The 22,859-nt window shown below is 40.7% G+C and overlaps 2 protein-coding genes and 1 long non-coding RNA gene across 5 annotated transcripts in view; 2 read left to right on the top strand and 1 right to left on the bottom strand.

The window, feature by feature from the left end:
• The window catches only part of TMIGD1 (transmembrane and immunoglobulin domain containing 1), a 21,378-nt gene extending 19,263 nt beyond the window's left edge, over positions 1-2,115 (top strand). Inside the window, exon 5 of the mRNA XM_070482632.1 lies at positions 1,468-2,115. Coding sequence (XP_070338733.1) covers positions 1,468-1,472 — 5 coding nt within the window. The 3' untranslated portion in view covers positions 1,473-2,115. The remainder of the gene's footprint in view (positions 1-1,467) is intronic.
• The window catches only part of LOC123276068 (uncharacterized), a 17,038-nt gene extending 4,165 nt beyond the window's left edge, over positions 1-12,873 (bottom strand). The window contains exons 1-3 of one of the 2 annotated variants that reach the window (XR_011493656.1): positions 12,736-12,873; positions 8,444-8,525; positions 4,219-6,050 (exon numbers count right to left, since the gene is read on the bottom strand). This is a non-coding gene — a long non-coding RNA (uncharacterized lncRNA). Of the gene's footprint in view, positions 1-4,218; positions 6,051-8,443; positions 8,526-12,735 lie in introns of those variants that run through there. The other variant, XR_006512334.2, reaches the window with a different exon arrangement.
• A 197-nt stretch (positions 12,874-13,070) lies between these two features.
• The window catches only part of BLMH (bleomycin hydrolase), a 44,666-nt gene continuing 34,877 nt past the window's right edge, over positions 13,071-22,859 (top strand). For both annotated transcript variants that reach the window (XM_014827023.3, XM_014827024.3), the window contains exons 1-6: positions 13,071-13,524; positions 13,840-14,037; positions 17,034-17,143; positions 17,926-18,067; positions 18,668-18,756; positions 20,107-20,199. In XM_014827023.3, coding sequence (XP_014682509.2) covers positions 13,071-13,524; positions 13,840-14,037; positions 17,034-17,143; positions 17,926-18,067; positions 18,668-18,756; positions 20,107-20,199 — 1,086 coding nt within the window. The remainder of the gene's footprint in view (positions 13,525-13,839; positions 14,038-17,033; positions 17,144-17,925; positions 18,068-18,667; positions 18,757-20,106; positions 20,200-22,859) is intronic.

Consider the following 22,859-nt stretch of genomic DNA (forward strand, 5'->3'; position numbering starts at 1 on the left):
AACTTTGACAGTGAGGACACTTGGGCTCGAATGCTTAACTCAACTATAGAGAGTGACTAAGCTGGGGTTCATACCAGGCTACTCCAAAGCCTGGGGCCTGAAGTAGGGGAGAGGATATCACAGAACGGGCAAAGGTTGAATAATAAAGATACCTCTCTCATAACTTGCCAAGAGTGACATCAGTATCGATCCTACTTTTTTTTTTAAAGATTTTTAATTTTTCCTTTTTCTCCCCAAAGGCCCCTGGTACATAGTTGTATATAGTCCTTTTAGTTGTGGGTCCTTCTAGTTGCGGCATGTGGGACGCTGCCTCAGCGTGGTTTGATGAGCAGTGCCATGTCCGCGCCCAGGATTCGAACCAATGAAACCCTGGACAGGCGAAGTGGAACGCGCGAACTTAACCACTCGGCCACAGGGCCGGCCCCTTGATCCTACTTCTAATTATCTACGGAGAATTTATTTTAGTAAGTAAAGGGAATTTAAAACAATCTCAGTTGGAGAGCCTTTTAAAAATGTTACGACACTCCTTGAAATAATTGGAGATGTCCTGGAGTGTTGCAGGATTGGAGCTGAGAATTGCTGCCCTAAATATTTGCTTGTCCTTCTGATGATAATAATCACCAAGTATTACTCTTTGCCAAAGGGTTTGCATAGATCATTTCTTATTGTTGCAACAACCCTAAGAGGTGGGTGTTGGAATCTCCATTTGACAGATGAGGAAATTGAGGATTAGGGAAACAAAATAACTTGCTCAAACTCACACAATTAGCATGGGGTGGAGCTGGGATTCAAACCCAGGGCAGTCTGACCCCACAGTTTATGTTCCTTCCTCTACACTGCACTGTTCTGGGGTGAGGGGATGGCGATAAAGGTACGGAGATGTGACTGAGGGCATCTCAAGGCTTTAGGGGTTGGGGTTGGGGCAGAGATACTTATCATTCACTGAATATCCTTGTGCTGTTCACATTTCCCTGCCCCCTTGCCATTAGAGAGTCCATGTGACTAGATCTGGTGAAAGAGCTTTGGATAGAATTAATGCCGTCACTTTGGGGCAAAGCAAAGGAGAATGGGTGCATGTTCTATAGGTTCTTTCTTCCCCTGACATGGCAACTGTGGAGAGATGTTAGAGCATCTTTCAGCCTGGGATTCTGAATAACTATGTGGAACAGCACCTGCTCATATCTAAGTGAGAAACAGGCCCTTATGTTAAACCATTAGATTTTAGGGTTAATTTCTTACTGTAGGATAACTCAGCCTATCCTGACTAATGTAGGTATTTTCATCATAATAAGAATTCAGGAGAAAGTTTAATCTAGTTCAATGAAACAATTTAATTTCAGGGGCAAGTTCATAAGAACCCCCATCTCTCCCACCAAGGATGCTGAGTCATACAAAATGCTGAATAACCTACAATAAAATCATGTTTTTCCCTTTTCTTTCTTTCTTTTTTTTTTTTTTTTGAGGAAGATTAGCCCTGAGCTAACATCCGTGCCCATCTTCCTCTGCTTTATATGTGGGACACCTACAACAGCATGGCTTGCCAAGCGGTGCCATGTCAGCACGTGGGATCCAAACCAGCGAACCCCAGGCTGTCGAAGCGGAACGTGTGCACTTACCTGCTGCGCCACCGGGCCGGCCCCATGTTTTCCCTTTGAATAGACTTACATCTATTGACAACACATCCTAAGGAAATACGGTAGCAGTAGTGCAAGCCAGAAAAAAATCAATGTCTCATTTTATTAAAAAATCCAAATTATACTTAATCTCATGCCAGTGATTATAGAAAACAAAATCTATACATTAATCATAAATTCCTCAACACTCAGGTAATCTTTTCTCAAGAGCTTATCAAGGTTGGTAAATAGCAAACAACTTACATCATAGGTAGTTCTCATTTATATAATACTGCTGTACACGGGTTTGCCAGGAGTTGGAATAAACTCAATGGCACTAATAACAAAAAAAGCCTGAAAAACATGGAGGACACTACTGTGAATTCCCAAAAACCTGAGTTCTCACTCAGAGAATTGTGTGCACATCAAGAAAAAGTTGGAGATCTGGCATTCCTGCCAACAGATTCCTACAGTAAAGTGTTGCTGTGAAAACTCATGAATTATTTGTCTTTATTTCTTCAGACACTTTTGATAGCAACAATAGTGTCAGCCTCTGTTTAAACTATAGGTATTAACAACGATCTCTTACATTTTTATGTTACCTGATAGTTTATAAAATATTTTTATACATCTCTTGTTTGATCCTCATGGCCACTCTGTGAGATAGGTAGAGCTGTCATTATTTGTGATTTGCAACAAGTTCAGAAAGGTTAAGTGATCTGTCGAAGGTCACACAGCTAGTAAGAAGAGTCAGTCCGCCCATCACCCTGCCTTTTGGCTCTAAGTACTACAACTGCTCTCAGTTTTGTACAGGATAATCATTCAGCACTTTTGCCTTAGGGGTGATCACTGCATGCCAGGAAGAACGGAGACAATAGATGAGAAATTAAACTAGTACACACACAATTCTAAGGAAGTGTCAAAATTGAGTTCTCTGAGTTACCCAAAGTACAGTGACATCACACAACAATAGTCACACGCCTATATATCTTGCGCTGGCCTGAGCACTTTAAATATATTGTAACTCACTTAATCCTCATAATAATCACATAACAAGGTCCTATTTTTATCATACCCATTTTACAGGGGAGAAAAACTGAGGCACAGAGAATTTAAGTCACATGTCTTGGGTCACACAGTTTATCAGTGGCTGAACCAGAATTTAGACCAAGAAAGTATGGCTCTTCGGTTCTTAACCACTAGGCAAAATTGCCTCTTACATTAAGAACTAACTTATGTAGTACTTCCTATATGGCAGTAACAAATATATATAGACTCATTTAATGCTGATTACTGACACATTTAACATTTGAATTTAAATAGAAGGTAGACACAGAAAGACAGGGAGGGAAGGGAGAATGGGGAAAAGTGGGGGTAGAACAGAGAGGGCGGGGGGTGAGCGAGAGAGAACAACTTAAAAGTGCCTGTGATGAGGTCTGCCATTCCACTCAAAGAACACGTGCCCTGCAGTGAGCATGAGACGAGGAGGAGAATCAGCTGGCCAGTCCTAGTTCTCTCCCGGCTCTCAAAGTGTGAGTATCTCGTGTGCTGAGGATGAGTCTAGTGTTCGAGCATTTGCTTTTTACTTACAACATGGCCCCTAAACACAAGCCAACCTCTTCATTTGGTTCTCAGCCAAAGAAACAGCAATCTCTTCCCATACTGGAAATAAAAACCTGCTCTGCTGTGATTTTGAAGAGTTGTTCGGGTCTCTGAAGTGATATTTTCCCAAGGAATTTCCAAGGACAATTTTGACTACTATCAATTTTTGCCTGACTTTGTAACTTAATCCTTGAGTAAGCCACACCCATCTGTATCAGTGAACATGATGGTTGGCGAAGGGAGCAGTTGGATCCCCCTAGTTTGTAATGCAACTCTGCTGTGTATGTTCAACACTGCTTGTATAAAAGTTTCACCTACCAGATGTCCGTGAAGCTACGAGACGTATGAACGGCTGCTTTGACAAACAGGTCTCTCATACTAGCTTGGCCTCTAATGAGCTGTTCAACTGAAGGATGTCTCATAATCTTTCAGAGACTCCAAACTGAGGGACTAGACCAAAAGATAACCTCTAAGATCCTGTGAGCCGTCATATTATATGACTGATATTAAAAAGAATTTAATGACAATAAAACTACTCTTAGGAGCCCTTACTACCTCCTTGTGTGTCGTTTTGCAAACTGTATGTTCCTACTGCAACAGATTCTCAGCCCCAAACAGGTCATTTTTCACTGCAGCTGTCATATGTGGGTTTTATAAGCAGCTCAAGGGCATCATTTAAAACATTCCACTAAGGAGGATATAAACTTTGTTGCTGCTAAGGAATCACAGCCTTGAATTCCTGAATTTTATAGTTATGGTACTCATAAAAGTGTTTAATAACAAACTTGGCTCACTTGGAAATCACCAGTCTAAAGGACTTTGCCCCAGTTTGAGATGTGGATCACATTTAAGAAAATATTTAATGATTTATTAACAGGTTCATATTTCTGCTAAAGATTTCTGCACAATCTCTTTTGATCACTCTAAATGTAGGCATAATGTGTTTTATGATCCCACAATACTATTAATTGTCTAATTAAGGCTTCTATCATTGATCCTTGTTTGTCACGTTGAGTGGTCATCCTGAGTTTCTACGTGTATCAGACAAATTTAAAGAGGCCAACGTGAAAACTTAACAGCTGCATAGGTTATGTGCCTAAGAAAAACTTCCGGATTCTATTCCATTTGTCAAAGGCTATAGTAAAACCATCCACAAATGGAATATCCACAATGGCTGCTTTGTTGCAAACTGAAAAACGACGCACAGCAACACTCAGCAATTTATAAATCTACAGGTTTATTGTTTAGACTGACAGGTGTAAAGTACTTGAGTTTCAAAATGCTTTCACTTACATTATATCTTTCGATCCTTAGGCTTAGCAAGCTTAAAATTCTCAGTCTCTGGAATTAGACTATCCGGGTACATATAGAGTATATCCTAACTCTACCATTTTACTAGCTGTGTGATGATGTGCAAGCTACTTAACCTCTCTGTTCCTGCATTTCCTCAACTATATAATGGGGACTGTAATAGAATCTACCTCCTGACTTAGGGTTATTATGAGGATTAAATGAGCTAAGATTTGTACATTGTAAGACCTGTAGCATAGTCAGCACTCACTAAATTTTAGTTATTACAGCCATGCCCCACTTTTCAGAAGAGGAAACTGAGACTCAGATTAAATGACTGTTTCTGCCTATAAATAGTAGTTGAGACTTGAAACCAGATCTAATGGACTTCAAACTTTGGCCTCTTTTCTTCACTCCATGCTACCTTTCTTATTTAACATAGAAATCAGGTTTTCTAATTGAGGGCTATTAAGGAACATATTCTTTTTTTTTTTTTTTCAGTCTTTTTAAAAAGAGAGACCAATTTTTTCATCCACTTTCATGGTGAGGTGCATGTTATCTTTTTTTTAATTTTTCATTTGCCCTGTGAATGCGTTCATTTTTACTTTTATCTGATTAATTATTTTTCTTGGAACGAGGAACAAACAAAGTTAAATGAAAGAAAAATAAGGCGAGATGCAAAAATGGAAACCTGATGAGAAAATAGTATAAGGGCCACGCATTGGAAAAGGTAGATTTGAGTCACTAACTCCTGCATGTTAACTTTATTTCTGAGATTTTTATGCTTTGTCTCAAGAAACACCTCTGAAAAGAGGACAAGAATGCCTTAATTATACTTAAATATTTGTGTCAGATGGTAAAGAATGTAGTTCACCAACAAAAGAAATGAAAGAATTAAAGAAAGCTCTGGTTTTGTTCATTGCAGCTTTAAGGAAAACCAGTCTAACAGCATTCCTAAAAGGAAACCAGGATCTTGGTCCCCAATGGTATTTAATTATTATTTTCTCTCAGGTCCAATTTCTCCTTTTCCATCAGTATCATTTTCTCTTCCACATGCCCTTTTTTTCCTTTTGTCTTCATTTCAATCTTTCTGTAATTCTACAAAATTTAGGTTTTGGTGATCATCATATAAAAAATGATTAGTACAAAGAGAAATGTTTCAGAGCGGCCCAACCAGGACCGCCTCGTGGCTAGATTCCCACAGCATTATATCAGTGTCTTATTTTTTTTTTTTTTCCCTCTAAGTATCTGGATTTCTTGTTTTTTTTTTTGGAGGAAGATTAGCCCTCAGCTAACTACTGCCAGTCCTCCTCTTTTTGCCGAGGAAGCCTGGCTCTGAGCTAACATCCGTGCCCATCCTCCTCTAGTTTACACGTGGGACGCCTACCACAGCATGGCTGCCAAGCAGTGCCATGTCCGCACCCGGGATCCGAACCAGCGAACCCCGGGCCGCCGAGAAGTGGAACGTGCGAACTTAACCGCTGCGCCACCGGGCCGGCCCCATCAGTGCCTTATTTTGTTGTTCACATGGATCTTCCTTTCTCCCTGGCAAAAGAAAATAAAAATGGAGGCAGTTTCCCTGCACCTTCCAGAATAAAGTCTCAACCCCCCAGTGGCACAGTTGGCCCTCCCTGTGTGGCCCCTGCTCTCTCTCTCTCTAGTTCCAGTTCTGCTCAGTCTTCAGTTCACAAACAGAGACTTGCTGCCTTAAGATCTTTGCATAAGCCATTGCCTCCAACTAGAGCGCCTTTCCTCAGTCTTCTTTTTTTAAAGATTTTATTTTTCCTTTTTCTCCCCAAAGCCCCCCAGTACATAGTTGTATACATTTTTAGTTGTAGGTCCTTCCAGTTGTGGCATGTGGGATGCCGCCTCAGCATGGCTTGATGAGCAGTGCCATGTCCACGCCCAGGATTCAAACCGGCGAAACCCTGGGCCGCTGCAGTGGAGTGTGCGAACTTAACCACTTGGCCACGGGGCCGGCCCCTCAGTCTTTATCACTTAACAAACTCCTAATTGTCCCAAACTCAGATCACCTGTCATCTATTCCAAGAAGTTTTCCCTAAAGCTCCCAGTCTGACTTACATATTCCTCTTCAATGCTCCACATTACACCATGCAAACCTCTACCAGAGCATAATGGTTAGGGTTAAGGTTAGGGTTAGGGCGATTCATCTCCAAGATATATCCCATATTCATCCACTTCTTTTCATCTCCACTGCTGCCGTCTTGATCCAGGTCACTATTCACCTTTTGCCTGGACAAATTATAGTCTCCTAAGAGGTCTCCTGCTTACATTCCTGTCTCTCTTCAGTCCATCATTTATACTACAGCCAGACCAATCTTTTTAAGAACAAATATTCATATATACAAAAATATAGATAATGTATACAATTATGGATAATGAATAAAATGAACATCCACGTATTCACCACCAGTTTAAGAAATAGAATATTGTCAATATCTTTGAAGCTGACTTTCCCAAAGGTAAACACTATCTTGAATTTGGTGTTTAATATACTCTCGTTTTTTGAAAAAAATTCTTTTACCATATTCATATCTCTAAACAATATATTATTTGATTTTGCTTGTTTTTGAACTTTTAAAAAATGGTCCCACGCCTTCTTTGCAATGGGTACTTTTTGCATTCAACATTATGTTTCTGAAATTCATCCATGTTGATTTTCACTTCTGTTTAGTAATCCATTGTGTGAATATGTCACAATTCATGCAAATTCCTATTGATGAACTAGTGGATGTTTTTCCAGGTTCTATGCAATCACCAACAATGCTCAAATAAACAGTCTCGACTATGCCTCCTAGTGCACATACACAAGAATTTCTCTAGGGCGGGGCTGTCCAATAGAACTTACTGTGATAATGAAAATGTTCTATATTTACACTGTGCAATCTGGTAGCCACATGTAGTTATTGAACACTTGGAATGTGACTACTACAATTGAGAAATTCAATTTTTAATTTTAATTAATTTTAACTAATTTAAATTTAAATAGCCACGAGTAGCTAGTGGCTACCATATTGGACAGAGTAGCTTTAGAATATATATCCAGGAGTAAAGTTGCTGGCTTATAGAGCATATGCATCTTCAACTTTACAAAATACTGACAAATGTTTTCCAAAGTGGTGATATTAACTTATACTCCAACAAGCAGTACGTAAGAATTATCAGTAGAACTTTTTAATGTCTGCCTTTAAAATTTTTGCCTATCTGGATTTAAAGCGGCATCTTATTATAATTCTATTTTGCTTTTCTATCGCTACTGTTCATTTGCCAGTCATGCTTCCTTTTTCGTGAAATGCCTGTTGAGATCTTTTGTCTATTTTTCCACTGAGTTCTCTTTTCTCTATTTATATTTAGGAGTTCTGTATACATTTTTGATATTTTTTTCTAATTAAATGTGTTACAAATCTCTTCAATGTATCCTTAAAAGCATCATCAGATCACGCCCCTTCACTCCTTCCCATTGCACTTAGAATAAAATCTAAACTCCCTGCTATGGTGTCTTGAACTTTATGGTTGACTCCCAACTTTCCTCCCACCCCTTCTGCACTCAGGAGAAGCTGTGCAGCTTAGGGAACTGACTATTGCACTAGGGCTGTGCCTGACTGATAGAAGAGTAACCCCATTCCCCTAGGCAATGCCAGGTTCAGGAAAACGCACACGACCTCGTTTTGGACAATAAACTTCAGGAGAAATTTGATGAAAGCCTCTGGGAAAGGTGGTCTTCACTCTCAGAAGGAGTGAGAAAAAGCCAGACTTTTTTTCCATTGGACTGGAAGGAGGAAGCATGAGAGAAATGAACCCAAGGATGGTGCTAACACTGGGTGGCAGATCCCAGTGATATCGACCCTGATATCAGTTTCCCCAAATTAAACCCGGCATATATGGGGTTAAAACCAAAACACTCATTCCCTGCTTACCCTCTGGCTTCCTGGCTCCAGAATCCACTATCCTCCATGGAGACAGACGCTGTCAAGGACAAGCACCTGGATCATCTCCTCCCTGCAAAGAGATATAGGCTGGTGGGAAAGCTCCTACCAGCAAGGCCATATGCTCCCCCTCCCCTACCTAAAGCCCCAAATAAAAACCCTTCCTTTTAGCTTTTCGGGGAGTTTGGGATTTCAGCGTTAGCTGCCCTCTCTCCTTGCTCAGCGCTGTGCAAAAATAAAATTCCTACTTTCTTCCACCACACCCGGTATCAGACATTGGCTTGCTGCACAATGGGTGACCGAACTCACTTCAGGTTCGGTAACACCAGTGCCAGAAAGAAGCTGGGTTCTTTATCACCTTGTTGGGTGCTGCCTGTTCCTATTCTGAACTTTATGCAAGAGATACATTCCTGAAACCTTCATGCAAAATTAAAAATGTCCATAATTCAAGACTATTTAGCAATAGTATTTAGCCATAGTATTTAGCAATAAATGTAAATTTATCAATGGGAAGATACTATTTTACCAGCTAAAATGGCTCTGCCAAGTGGCAATAGCATAAACAGTTTCTAATTCACTGAGCCATCACCAGCTTGGAAAGTATGCAGTTCCTGACAAATGTTAAACATTGTGAAGGCTTCACATTGCTTCAAATTCTGTGCATATAGTAAGATGTTATTAATAGTTTATGATGAACTATGTCAATTTTGCATAATTCAAATACTCACAAAACTTGGCCAGACTTTCTCATTGTTCCTGAATCACACTCAAGCCCATTCATGCCTCTTTGCCTTTGTGTATACTGTTTCCTCTGCCTGGAATGCTCTGTGAATTGCTAGCACCTAAAATAGTGAGTGAGTGGCAGAAATGTCATATCCAGAGGTAGGAATAAGATTGCCAATATAACAATGTTGTTTCAGAACACTGGACAATGTTTCAAAAAAAAATGGACATAATTTACAACTAACATGGAATATGTCGAACACAAACTCTGAATCTGAAGGAAGGGAGGGAAAGGTTGGATTAAGCCTACATGGAGTTTAGGAGTGGCAGGGAAGTTAGAAGTCCTGAAGCTGCCAGCTACCTGTACTCAGATGGGTACAATTTATGTACATCACTACGAAAATTGTAGTGAAGGAATATAGGTTCCTCTGGGCCCCCAAAGTCCCAGGATCCAGTATCTGAAAACCTTAGCAGTCAGCTCCTGCTGGCTTTGCTAATCCTAGGGAGGCAGGAATTCTGGGGTTAAGGGTAGGGATGAAGGTAGAAGGAAAGAAGTGGTCCTCCCAAACTTCATCTAGGTCACCCTAAAGCAGAGGTTGAAAAACTCAAATATCTATAGGCAATAAACGTAAATGAGTGAAGCAAGCTAGATATAAAGAAAATTATGCAGGCCCCTTTCATATGTTTTTTGTTTTTTCACTTTTGATGGAGAAAGGGCTATTATGGGGAAACAACAATATTTTCAAGGGAAACAGCAACCCAGATTTGTATACAACCCTTTCCAATTCTAAATATTGGCTCAAAAAGCTTAAAATATCATGCAGGCCAAACAATACATCTAGGAGCTGAATTTGGCCCAGGAGGACACCAACATGTGAACTCTGAAGTTCAAGATCAGATCTGGTGAAATATCAGGAGGCTTTCCAACCAAAGCAAATCTCAGAGTTAATTGGGGCAACAACACTTAAATGTGAATAGGTTTCATAGAATTGCAGAACATTTGTGTTAGATTCTAGTCCAGACTTCACCGAACGTAAAAATCTGGACTTTTCCATCAAAGTAGTAGCAGTGAGCCAACATATGTCAAAGACTGGTGGACAGCAAAGGCGGGGAGGCAGGATGGAGAATTTGCCTTGAGCCTGGACCTGTTTGCTTTAACTGGGAGGAGCCCCATGGAAGCAATAGGCCGAAGGCATATCTGCAATGGCAGGTGATGCCACTTCACAAGATTTATAAAGATTTTCTTTTCTAATACTGTGGATTTCGAACTAGAATTCTGTTTCTGATTGCCTTGTCCCATGAGGTGTCACAGAACCCACCACCACCTCTTTTGGATAGAGTTAGAGGGGTAGGTCCTAAGAATTCTATTCTTGGGGAAATGTCTTCCTGGGTAGGTCATTTGGAGCAGACCGATTGGGAAACTAGTTTTCTTCTGCGCCTCTTCTCCATGCCCACATGGGGCTGAGTATATGGGTGTGAGTTGCTGGGTGGAAAGCTGGTACTAAGGGTACCACCCTGACAATGAGGGCAGAGCTTCCCTGATATTTTCTTCTCTCTCAACTTACTGCAATGCGGCTTCCACCCACCCCGCCCTTCCACTGAAGCTGCCCTCTCTAAGGTCACCACTGACCCAGTTGCCAAGCTTTTCTGAAGCTTTCAGTCCCATTCAACATTTTCTCTTGCCCTCTTGGGATTCCAGGACCTAACACTCCAGGTCTTCCCTTACCTCTCTGACTGCTCTTACTGTCTTTTTCTGCTGGCTCCTCTGTCTTCACCCATTCCTGAAATTCCTAGGTTAATGGTACTCCCCATATGGCATCCTTGTAAGAAGTAGTAAAATGTGCACCATAGTCTGGGCACAGCCCTGGGCCAGGTGCATGGCTTGGCAGGCAGAGCTTGGACTGGAGTTCAGGCTCCATTCTCCCCACTCAGCCTGGTACCCTTGTGCCGTGAATACCCTGTACAATTGCATGCTGCCGTCCAGTGTACTATTCTCAGTTCTCATCTCCTTTTTGCTCTACCCTCTTTCCCTCTGAAACCTTGTTGACTTTCAGGCTTTTAAGACCTACATGTGTCTTATTTAATCTCTAGACATTTTTTTTATCTGCCTCCTGCACTTCTCTTCCTGGGTGTCCTCTGGGTACCCCAAACTTGCCAAGGCCCAAAATGAATTCATTGTATGCTTACTCACATGCTCCCACATATGTCTATTTTTCTGTACTCCCTCTCTTGGTTAAGGATGCCACCATTCATCCTCTCATTCAACTCAAAACTTCACTTTTCTGTGCCTCTTCCCTTTCCACAGTTTAAGGCTTTTGTCCTCTCCCCAGGTGCACTACTTACTGGAATAGCCTTCTGACTAGCTTGTCTCTCTCCAGAATCTCTCCCCTTCAAGTCAGCTTCTCCATTCCCAATGGGATTTTTTCTTTACACAGAACTGAGCATACTGTTCCTTTGTTTAAAAACCTATTTGGCTTCTAATTAACCATTAGTAAAGTCCAGATGCTCAGGCATGGCCTATAAAACCCTTCACATCCTGGCCCAAACCTACCTTTCCAGCCCTACACCTTGCCCCTGACCTCGACACCGTCCTTGCTCTTAACCACATCAGACTATGCTGCACAGTTTCTTGAACATGATTTGCCATGTATTTCAATGCCTCTGTGCCTTTGCTGGTGCCTTGCATGCCCTTACTCTGTTTTTTGCCTCTAAGATTGTACTCACTTGTCACCTCTTTTTTCAGGTTCCTCCAGCCCTAATTAACACCTCTTTCCTCACTGTTTCTACAGCTCTACTGGTATGCTTGTACAGACGGTCCAAAGTTATTTTGCATCTCTTTCCCCATACACTGTGAATTTCTTAAGGGCAAGATTAAGCTTTGTTAGTCTCCATTATCATCAGCAGCTTGCCCAGTGCCTGGTACTTGGTAGACAATGAATAAAATTTTGAGTTGAACTGGGCAGGATACTTGAAGAGAATTTTATGAAAGGACTAATGGTTTCTTTCAGCCTGTTCCTTTTCCTCAGAAATCAGAAGAATCTCAATGGGACAGCTGACCGGCCCTGTTGGAAATAGTTGCTATATCGTAACCCCAAACTTTAGCTAGGTCTCTCTATGGACATAGAGACTGTGATTTCTCAAATGACTGATTGGCGTCTGAGTGCATATTTTTCCAGATATTAGAGTTTCTCAGAACCAGTGATTATTTTCAATTTAGGACCTAGATTCTAGGTTCCACAGAAGACTCTCCTTGTTCTGAGTAGTGGAGACAGGGTTTTCAAGGATACGTTAGATTTATTTGTATTTATCACGTTTGGGTCCCATCCCAACATCTCACTAAGGATTGAGACTTTAGGGCACGAAAAACAATATAATAGGGCTTCACAATTTCAAAACCTTGGAGAAACGCTGAGTTATTTTGAAAGGCGGGCGAGGGCGGGCGCGCTCATCGGCAGGTTTTGTAAAGGGCCTGGCACAACCGTATGGATGCCTGAGACCGACTCCTGTCATTCCCCTTGGTTAAACCCCACAGTACATGCTGGGCCAGGTAGAAGACTCACCGACTCCATTAATTAAGCCCAGAATGGGTAGTTTTCTTGAAAAGAGCAGATGTCTATTTGTAGAACCGTGCTAGTAGCTTCTGAGCAAGTGGGAAAGCGCTGGGTTCCAATTTCCCCTCAAATACGAGAACTTGGTTCTGACTAGAATCCAAGCAACAAGTTGCCATTGAAAATGCAGTGATGGGTCAGCAAAGGAGGCCTACAGGAGGAGCCTCTGGCTACATGTTTTGCGACGAGTCAACCCATCCTAAGCCCTGTGCTTAATTCTGCGGCTCCTCAGCTCCACCCTCCCGCCTCCAGTCCCCTTTCGGCTTCTGAAAAGGCGGAATGGGGTCATGCCCCAGCGCTGGAGTATTCAGGCTGTGGGCCCAGCATGGAACCCCTCCGGCCCCCAGCTCGGAGCGGTCCTGATCCCGGGAGGGCGCCCGCCCGGCCAGGGAGCCGGATGCAGGCCGGTCCAGGGCGCCGGCGCCTCGCGGGCGGACTGCCGGCTTCGCCCGAGCGGAGCGCGTCACGAGCCCGCCCCCGCGGGCCCTCCTCTGGGCGGGACCAGCCCCGAAGGCGCTGACTCAGCAACGCGTGGGGGGAGTTTTGTCCCTCGGCGGACCCCGTTTCTCGCGGCTTCAACCCTCCCCGGCCCTGAAGCCGGTTTCCTCTTTCCGGCGTTCGGGGTACGAGAGGCAGGTCGGGCCGCCGGGCAGCGAGCTGCAGTACAACCGCGGCGTTCGTCTGAGGACCCCCTAAACTACCGTTCCCTCCCGGGCAGCGTGGGCGCCATGAACAGCGCGGGTGAGGCGCGCTCCGCCCCGCCGGCGTTTGCCGGGGGCCTCGGTGGGCGCTCAGCTGAGCCCCCGGGCCCCCGCGGCGGGGAAGGGCCGGGGCCGGGGCTGGGACCGGGGACGGTGGCGGGAATGGGGCTTTCTGGGCGGGCTGGAGCGGCCTGGAGAGAGAGGGCATCTTGGGGGAGGATGCCGGGGGAGGGCTGCTCCGCTGCTATGGTCACCTGAGGATGCTCTTACGAAGTTAGAGGCAGGATGTGCGAGTCCAGGATCAGCCCTCTTCAGCTTCTTTTTGGTGTTATAATCCCATCTGGTCTTCCAATAGGACTGAATTCGGAGAAGGTAGCTGCTGTGATCCAGAAACTGAATTCCGACCCTCAGTTCGTACTTGCCCAGAATGTCGGGACCACCCACGACCTGCTGGACATCTGTCTGAAGAGGGCTACGGTACAGGGTGCTCAGCATGTGTTCCAGCACGCTGTGCCGCAAGAAGGCAAGCCAGTCACCAACCAGAAGAGCTCAGGTGAGGTCGTGAGACTTCTAATTCTTGCATTTCATGTTTTCTTCATCTTCTTTACTTCATCTTCTTGACAGCATCCCATTTTGGTGTCTTAAGAACAGTCTTAGGAGAACAGAGGTTTGTATTGAAAGAACTTGCAGTAAATTCCTAGAGAACAGTGTCGAGTAAAGGCAGGTTCAAGAACATTACTCTGTGAATTGTGTTGTGCTCTGTGGCTCGTTAGCATATTTGATTTGAGCACTAAAGTGACAAGTCTACGGTCATCTGTTTGAATGTAATTCACTATAGTCTGTGCTAAAGTTATGTGATTGCAGGCCCGTGTCTTGCAGATATATGCTCTTGGTACAAAGCAGACCATGCAAAATGTTGGTGCTCTAGAGAACATCAAAATTGTCCTGAAGGCCATATACAAGTCTATAAAATGGAAAAGACATAATGTAATTGCATAAAAATGTCATCAAGTGTTATTTTAAAGTATGCTTTTTGGTTGCAGCTTGAGCATATGTGCTCATGGGCACGGTTCCCACCAATAGACCAATTTTTTGTAACAGAAAAAAATTCAGTTCTCATGCCTTACTGGTCAAGAGCTCTTGTTTTGCTATCTGCTACCACTGTCAGAAAAACAGCTACAATGGAAGATTGGTTATCCAAGACTCTAAATAAGAAGAGTATTCTCACAGTAAAATTGTACCAAAAGGACTTTTTAAAGTCTGTGCATTTTTAAACTACTTCTAGTCTATTAATTTTGACTGAAAGCAGATCAGTGCTTGCTTAGAGGCAGACAGAACTTAAAATGTACGTTTAACGCGGACGTGTTTTATTGTATGTAAATTATACTTCAGAGAAGTTGATTTTTAAATTTTATGGAAGAAAATCATGACCTTGCAATAATTAATGTTTTACCATAATAGAAGGTTTTTGGGGTGGTATGGACCATCAGGGTATAGTGATCCGGTTAATAATGTTACAGTGGTCCTACATAGTTTAGATTACAGTGACCTCTTAGGGAAAAGCCTGGAAATGTTCATTTGGAACAGATCAGGTCTTATATATTCTGTATTGTCACTTTTATCTACAAAAGATACAAATAACACATGAGCTGTGTAGTTTATTTTCATGCAGTTTTCACATTAACAGTTCAAGCGGATTCCCTTTACCAGAAATATGTAATGTATGTGAGAGAGGTGGCATCCACATGGGAAAGATGAGCTATGCTAAGTCATAGTGACTTTCGAAAAACAGTCCTTATTTTTAATTGTTTTTCTTGTTACAAAATTATTGTTGCTCAATGTAAAATATTTGCAAAATACCGAGTAAGTATTTTTTCTGTTAAGTCTTTATTCTGTGCGTTTGTGTGTTTAATACTGGTGGGTACCTACATGTTGTTAGATAACCTACCTACCTTTTTTATTTACCAATATATTGTGAATGTATTTTTCTATCAGTAAAAAAGGTATGGGCAAATAAAGCCAAGTTTTTCTCTCTAAATTTTTTTTCAGGAAAGAGAGATTTACCCTATATGTGAGACTTTCCAGAGACTGTCATAATGAGCACTCTCAGTTAATATATTTTGAAGCAGAGTATAATTTGGCAGACATTACTCTGAAATGACCTCAGTCTATGCTAGCTTTGGATACTTATAGAGATCATTTGATTAAATTAGTTTCTTAAAAAGGTGAAAAATTTGAACACACTGTATTCCTAGGACGTGACCTCACATGGAAATGTTGGATATCATTGTCAGTACGCCTTCTAAAGATCACTTCAGTCAGTACAGGAGATGGTGACATTGAGGAGTTTGTGATTATCCAATTACAGGACAAATGAAGAATGTAATTGTATAGTTGAGGTTTGGCATAAAATTTTCAGGGACAGCGTCATGCATGAATTCAAAACATTGCCGTGACTCAGACATACTAGATGGAAGAAAGATGATGTGTTCTGATTGAAAGAGTGGATCTAATAATGGCAAAGGCACCAATGGCAAAATGCATGTGAAGAGAATGAATCAGTGTGAAAATGACCTGTGAAAGTGGAAAAAACAATGCTTCTACATCAATTTATTATGTTAACATGGTTTTAAATATCTGTGTATATTTAAATTCCTAAGTTAAGTAATACAGGTGTATGCTACTATTTCATCTATATCTTTAAATGTTTATGTAACCTAGTTAGCTAAACAACTTGTTTTTGGAATTGTCATTGGGAGAATGGGGGATTGACTTATGTTAGGGTCACCTTATATTGAAGCATATACTGTATATTCCAGATGAAAGGGAAGGACTTGTTAAAGCTTTTGCCATGTATTGCCGAATTGCCCTCAGATATTTTGTACCTGTTTATGTCCCTATCCAGAGTATATAATAACGTTGTTTCCCCAAGTCCCTGCCAATATTGGGCATTATCAATTAAAAAATGATGTTTCCCAACTTAACAGGTGTTTTATGATGAACTTTAAAAAATATTTCTTTGCTATTTGTGTCTTTTTAGCCATTAAATGATCTATTCATGATCTCTGCTCATGTTTTTCCAGCTCTTTTTTTTTTCTTGGTGAGGAAGACTGACCCTGAGCTAACATCTGTTGCCAGTCTTCCTCTACTTTGTGTGTGGGAAGCCGCCACAGTGTGGCTTCATGAGCGGTGTGTAGGTCTACACCCAGGGTCCAAACCAGCAAACTCAACCACTAGGCTACCAGACTGACCCCTCATTTATTTTTCTAATGTGATTTTCTTTGGTGATTTGTAATGGATTCTTCATGTGATAAGTAAAGAGACTTTTTAAAAAATGTTAAGAATATTAACATATATTTTTTCCATATATGTTGCAAATAGTAATTACTACCTTTCTTGTTTTGTTGGTTTCTTTTAATGTTTCTGCTCTGATTTAGTCTGAAGTTGTTCCAAGACCTTTTCATCAGTTCAATGTTGGGAAATACAGTTGTAACAGTGTAATCTATGTGAACACTTGTCATAATTTCTTGATTTGCCTTCTTGTTTCAGGACGATGCTGGATCTTTTCTTGTCTGAATGTTATGAGACTTCCATTCATGAAAAAATTAAATATTGAAGAATTTGAGTTTAGTCAGTCTTACCTCTTTTTCTGGGACAAGGTATGGGACTGATCTTGCAAGGTTCTTTCTGTTTCAATATTAACCTTGGTAGGCACTGTCTCTTCCTTTCTTGGTTTTTCATTGTTGTCTGCCGTTCCATTTTGGATGGGATACCATTTATTCTGATTTCTAAAGTATCAAAAATTGACTCTTTCCAAAGGCAGAACTGCTTTTGGTTGGTAGATGGGTGCTTTTTGCAATGAAATAATAAGCCTACTGACTCAACCTGCTGCTTTCTTGTTTCTTTCTTATTTAAAATTTTTAATTTTGTTTTCAATAATTTCCTCTTTTAGCATCTTTGTTTAGGTTATTTGGTCTTTCTAGGATCTAATTTCTGTAGGTAGTACTTGTCTGAAAAACAGTAAATAATTTTACTCCATTTTTTAATCTTTAAAATGTATATTATGTAAGTGTCCGTTAGATGTTTATTAATTGTAGGCTCTACGTATCAGTTTTTATTTCAAAATGAAGCAAAGCCTTGTTTTGGATAAACTATTGGAATGTATACACACAGATATTGATATTTAATTACCAACTTTAGTTTTTTAAAAACCCTACTGTGTACACCTGAAACTACTATAATGTTATGTCGATTATACCTCAATAAAAAACAAAAAAAACCCACCTGAAAGTAATAGAATGTTATGTCGATTATACTCAATTAAAAAAAACCTCTACTATGTTGGGTCTATGGTAGTTCCAAGACTCCTGTTCTATTGATAATGTCAATGAAGGTATTTGCTTTCTTTTCCTTTAATTTTGTTTAACTTCTCTTACTCTAGGTTGAACGTTGTTATTTCTTCTTAAATGCTTTTGTGGACACAGCCCAGAAAAAGGAGCCTGAAGATGGGAGGCTGGTACAGTATTTGCTTACGAATCCTGCAAATGATGGTGGACAATGGGATATGCTTGTCAATATTGTTGGTAAGAGCCTTCTCTAAGGGAACTGAAACTCAGCATGATCAAGCAAGGCTCTGTAGTTAGTTAGGCATAGGCCATTTCTTTGGTAGTTATGTACAGCGTAATATAGGTCTCCAAGAAGGGTATACAGTTAGCTGTAAGAACCTTTATCTCATATTCTCATGTATAAAGTACCTTTCTTAAGTGAGAAGTACAGACATAGGTACTCTGAAGGGTGGGTTGGAGAAGAAAAAATTGTATTAAGTAGGACTAACTTTCTATGAAAAAGCTTATCTCTTGTCCTGGTGTAATTAAGAAACACATTAAAACTGCAACTGTTTGAAAATGTCTTCATTCAAAAAAGTTTTGTCTTTTGGGAAAACTTCATCATGCTGAGCACTTTACAAAGTATGATAGATAAAAAGAATAGAATTAATCCTAAACTAGATGGATAAATATACAAGTTAAATAACCTGTCTAATAATATGAAGCATAAGATTGTTAAGTTTTCTGAGTTAGTCCAGCAAAATATGGCCTATTTTTTAAAGCAATAGCTATTTTTGCCAGGGTTTCTAATGCTAGTATACTTTTACCTTATTAACACTAAAATTTGTTTTCTTTTAGAAAAATATGGTGTTATCCCTAAGAAATGCTTCCCTGAATCTTACACAACAGAGGCAACCAGAAGGATGAATGATATTCTGAATCACAAGGTACCGCGTGTGGAGCAGGGTGGGATTAAGTTTAGGACACTTACCTTAAACCTCCTAACTGATTTTCCAGGGGGATTCCTGGGCATTTCAGTGTACACAGTTTATGTACAAGGTGGCTACTCAGTGTCTTTCAAAAACACTGTAGCTACGTATTAACTTCAAAAATAATTGAGATTAGGATGTTTTTTTCTTTTTTAAAATCTTCCACTTTTACTTCTATTGATTTTAATGTTTTCTTATGGGTTATCAGGAAAGAACATCCCATCCTCAATTAATTCGGGCCACAAGCACACTGGGTACCGTGCCTCTCACTTGGTCCCAGTGGAGGTGGGCTAGGGCAGCTTTATGTACTAGCACTTCGGTATTGTGTACCAAAAAAACTGTCTGCAGGATTTCCTTAAAGAGTATGCTGAGTTCAGAGGCTTCCCCAAACCACATCAGGGTGGTTTATCCGCTCACTAAGGATGTGATGTTGTCCCTGAACTGCTCTGTATTGCTTCAGTTATCTTAATAGATCACTCTCTACATAACCCATGTTCCCAGGGAGGATTATAAATCCTATAGAGATGCTGCTCTGCCAGCTAGACATCTTTTTTTAGAACTGGGAGTTGCTGGAATCTGCTGTCTGATCTATGAGGCTAAAATTGGATTTGTCATCCCTGGGAGAAAGATTACATTCTAAAATAAACTATAGCTGTGTTTCCCTAATATTAAAAGTAGGTTATTTTCCACCCAGGAAACTCTGGGAATTCTTCTCTCTAGGCCAAAACATCATTAATAGTATAGCATTGGATTCCATTTCAGATGGGATCAAGATCCTCTTTAGCACTGCGGTTAAATTTCAAACTCACTTTTATCTTAGGTATCTCTCAAAATTGAAAACAACAAAAATGAAAACTATATTGGGGATTGGCGTAGCCGTGGTTATCATGATTTGGCAGAGAAGGAAAAGTGGACAACCAGTAAAATTCTAAATAAAAATCTGTTAGAGTGATTTGGTGGCATAATCGTTTTCAGTCTCCTGGTTTTTCTGAGGGTGATAGGCATGATGGAATCAGATATTTTCCCTGTACCCAGCACATTCTGTTACAGAGGGTACCATTAGCTGCAGAACAGGAGCAGTTCCCTCTAGTATTCCTTGGGAGTAATCCATGTCTTTTCTTCTTATGGAAAGTGTTTTTAGTTACGTAGTTAAGTGGACTGGTCGGGGAAAAATACATTTGCTTTTACAAACTTTGGCCTGGGTCTTGGCTGAGTTATACTTCAAAATAAGACCAGCATTGGTCTGTTAGCCTCATTTACAGTTGAATTAGGGTAACATTTGGAGTGCTGAATACGTTTCTGTCATAGATGAGAGAATTCTGTATACGACTACGGAACCTGGTACACAGTGGAGCAACCAAAGGAGAAATCTCAGCCACACAGGACGACATGATGGAGGAGGTAATAACAATTATTTAGATTTTTTGTGAACCTTCTAAAGAACTCTCAGAATGTTTCCATCTGTTAAACTGATTGGGAAGTCTAGTCACTGCAATAAATGTTGAATTGAATTGAAAATTACTTATTTTACAGCAGAGAAAACTGAAGTATGAACTTTGCGTTTTGTATGGGACTTGTACTTATATCTTCTAATTCCCAGTTTAGTAGTCTATGTAATTCATTCTTCTGTTCAGTTCATAAATACTGAATACCGTCTGTTAGTTTCGCACTGTTGGTTTGTAAACTGGCCCCCATACTCACAGAGGGCAAGGAGAAATAGAAGAGAGAGGCAGCCCACTCCAGGTTTGGAGGTGGCAGGTTTAATAAGCAAGGGAACTTACTTACGAGGCTTGTCTTAGGCGGCTGCAAGACAAGTAGGTCTCTACACCTGCCTGTTAGTTTCTTAAAAGTTTATGTAGAGGCTTTAACTGGATTTAGTCACATCCACAGTCCAGATGGTCTCAACAATACCTTACTCGCTAAGGCTGTGTCCTTGGAACAGCTCCCACTGTGGGAATGGTAGGCAGAGTGTACCTTCCAAGGACAGGGGAGGGGTGAGAAGCCTCTGATTGCCCAGGTCCAGATCTTGAGTCAGCCGGCAGTCACGTCCTCGTGATTGACTCACCCAACAGGCACCAGGGATACAAAGATGAGAAAGACACAGTCTCTACTCTCAGGAAGGTTAGTCTCTTGGGGGAATAAAGCACATGAATAATTATAATAAATCCTCTGCTAGAGATGTATGGGAAAGGATTTGGTGGTCATAGAAAAGGGAGTGATAGTTTTAATGAGCTGAAGGTTTCATGGGGAAGATAGTTGAACCAGCTCTTGAAAAAGTAGTAGAAATTTGTCGGACGAGTAATAGGGAAGATCATTCCAGACAAAGGGAATTGCGTGTACAGTGGCATGAACAAAGGTGGACTCTCTAGAGAATAGTGTAGCTGAAACATACGTTTTATGAGTGTGATTGGTAGCAATTTAAGCTAGAAAGGCAGAGCTGTGAGAGATCTTAGGCAGATACCAGGACTTTTGACCTTTTCTCTAGGAATAAAGATGAGAAGCTATTGATGGTTATATTGGTTATAGTAACATATCTGAAAACATTCTGGAAAACCTAAAAAGCATTAAACAAATATAATGTAATATTTATTTTCAAAGCAGTTAAGAGTCTTTATCACTTAGTACTATCCATAATCCAGGTGAAGTGCATAAAACTGAAATTGCTTTGAGAAAAGAACAGATATTTCCCTTTTTCATCATTACTTGGAATCACTGAACCAGCAGTCTCCTGTCAAGACTGTTGTGTGGAATTAAGATGGCCTAATTTTTTTCACTGCAGTGGACAGCATTAATGCTTCACTCATGTTTGCTTTGAATTTTAGAGAGGCAGTAGAGTGTAGCTGAGAGCATGGTCCCTGGAGTCAGACTGTCTGAGGTCTAACCTTCTCATTAGTTAACAGTCATGTTACTTGGGACAGGTTCGTTAAGTGTTCACCTCTCAGTTTGTTCGAGTGTGACATGTACACTTTAGCTCAGTGCTTGACATAATAGCTGTCTCTTAAATGTCTGTTGATTGGATGAATGCAGAGGTTTCACCTTGCCAAATGCGTTTCAATTATCTCATATTTACCTCTTTCTATACTTCTTAAATGCTCCTATTTAGGAGAGGTATCTGAATGTAGTAGAAAAAAATAGGCTTTGGAGTTAGATGGACATTTCTGGCTCTATCGACTCTCTCACTTAACAGCTCTGTGATCTTGGGTAAGATACTTAACCTGTCTGAGATTCAGTTTGGGGTTTAAAATATATTCCTCATTGAGTTTTTGTGGGGATCAAATAAGGAATTAAATATAGAAATGTAAGGCATAATGCTTGGCACGTAGCAGTTGTCCAGTAAATAGTAGTTCTCTTCCCTTCCTGCTTAGAATGATCTCTCTCGTTGAGGCCATATGTCCTGCATAGTTTGCCTTCATTTATGATTATAGTAAGATGATGAGGTGAAGTAAGGATGAAGTTTCCATAAACAGGAAAAGGGCCAACATAATATTTCTTACAGATCATAAGCATCCTGTTGGCTTTTGATATTTGCTTTAATGATCTTTTAAATGATTTATCTAAGATCCATGTCCTGACCATCACTGATAAGAATTAGGGCAGGTGTGTTTCACATATCTATCCTCCCCTGCCTCTGCCTGGGAAAAATAGTAAGACACCACCTTACCTGAGTATGGATGATTTTTGGGATTACTTACTTAATGATTCTACCTAAACTGTTGACTACAGAATTCTTTGTGATAGATTTTTAGAGTTTTACAATCCACGAAATGACTCCTCTTTATTGAGCCTGACTCTTGGTAATTAAGAGTCTAACTATGGTTTTAAAGCCACAAATTAGTGCCTGTGATTTGCCTAGCCTTGTAGGCAAATCAAAATTATGACGTAAGTCAACAGCCATGAAGAGCAGATGGCTTTGAATGAAAGGTGTTTATGCTAAAGGCATTTATTGTAAGAAAAGAGAACTGTAGGTTGCTTGCTGAGATGACAGACAAGGCAGATATTTTGGAAATGTTTTGTGACCTCTATTGCAATTGTGTCTACTCTTTCTTAGCTTCCAGATACCC

Source organism: Equus asinus, chromosome 13, assembly GCF_041296235.1.
Source record: "Equus asinus isolate D_3611 breed Donkey chromosome 13, EquAss-T2T_v2, whole genome shotgun sequence".
In the NCBI taxonomy this organism is placed as follows: Eukaryota; Metazoa; Chordata; class Mammalia; order Perissodactyla; family Equidae; genus Equus; species Equus asinus.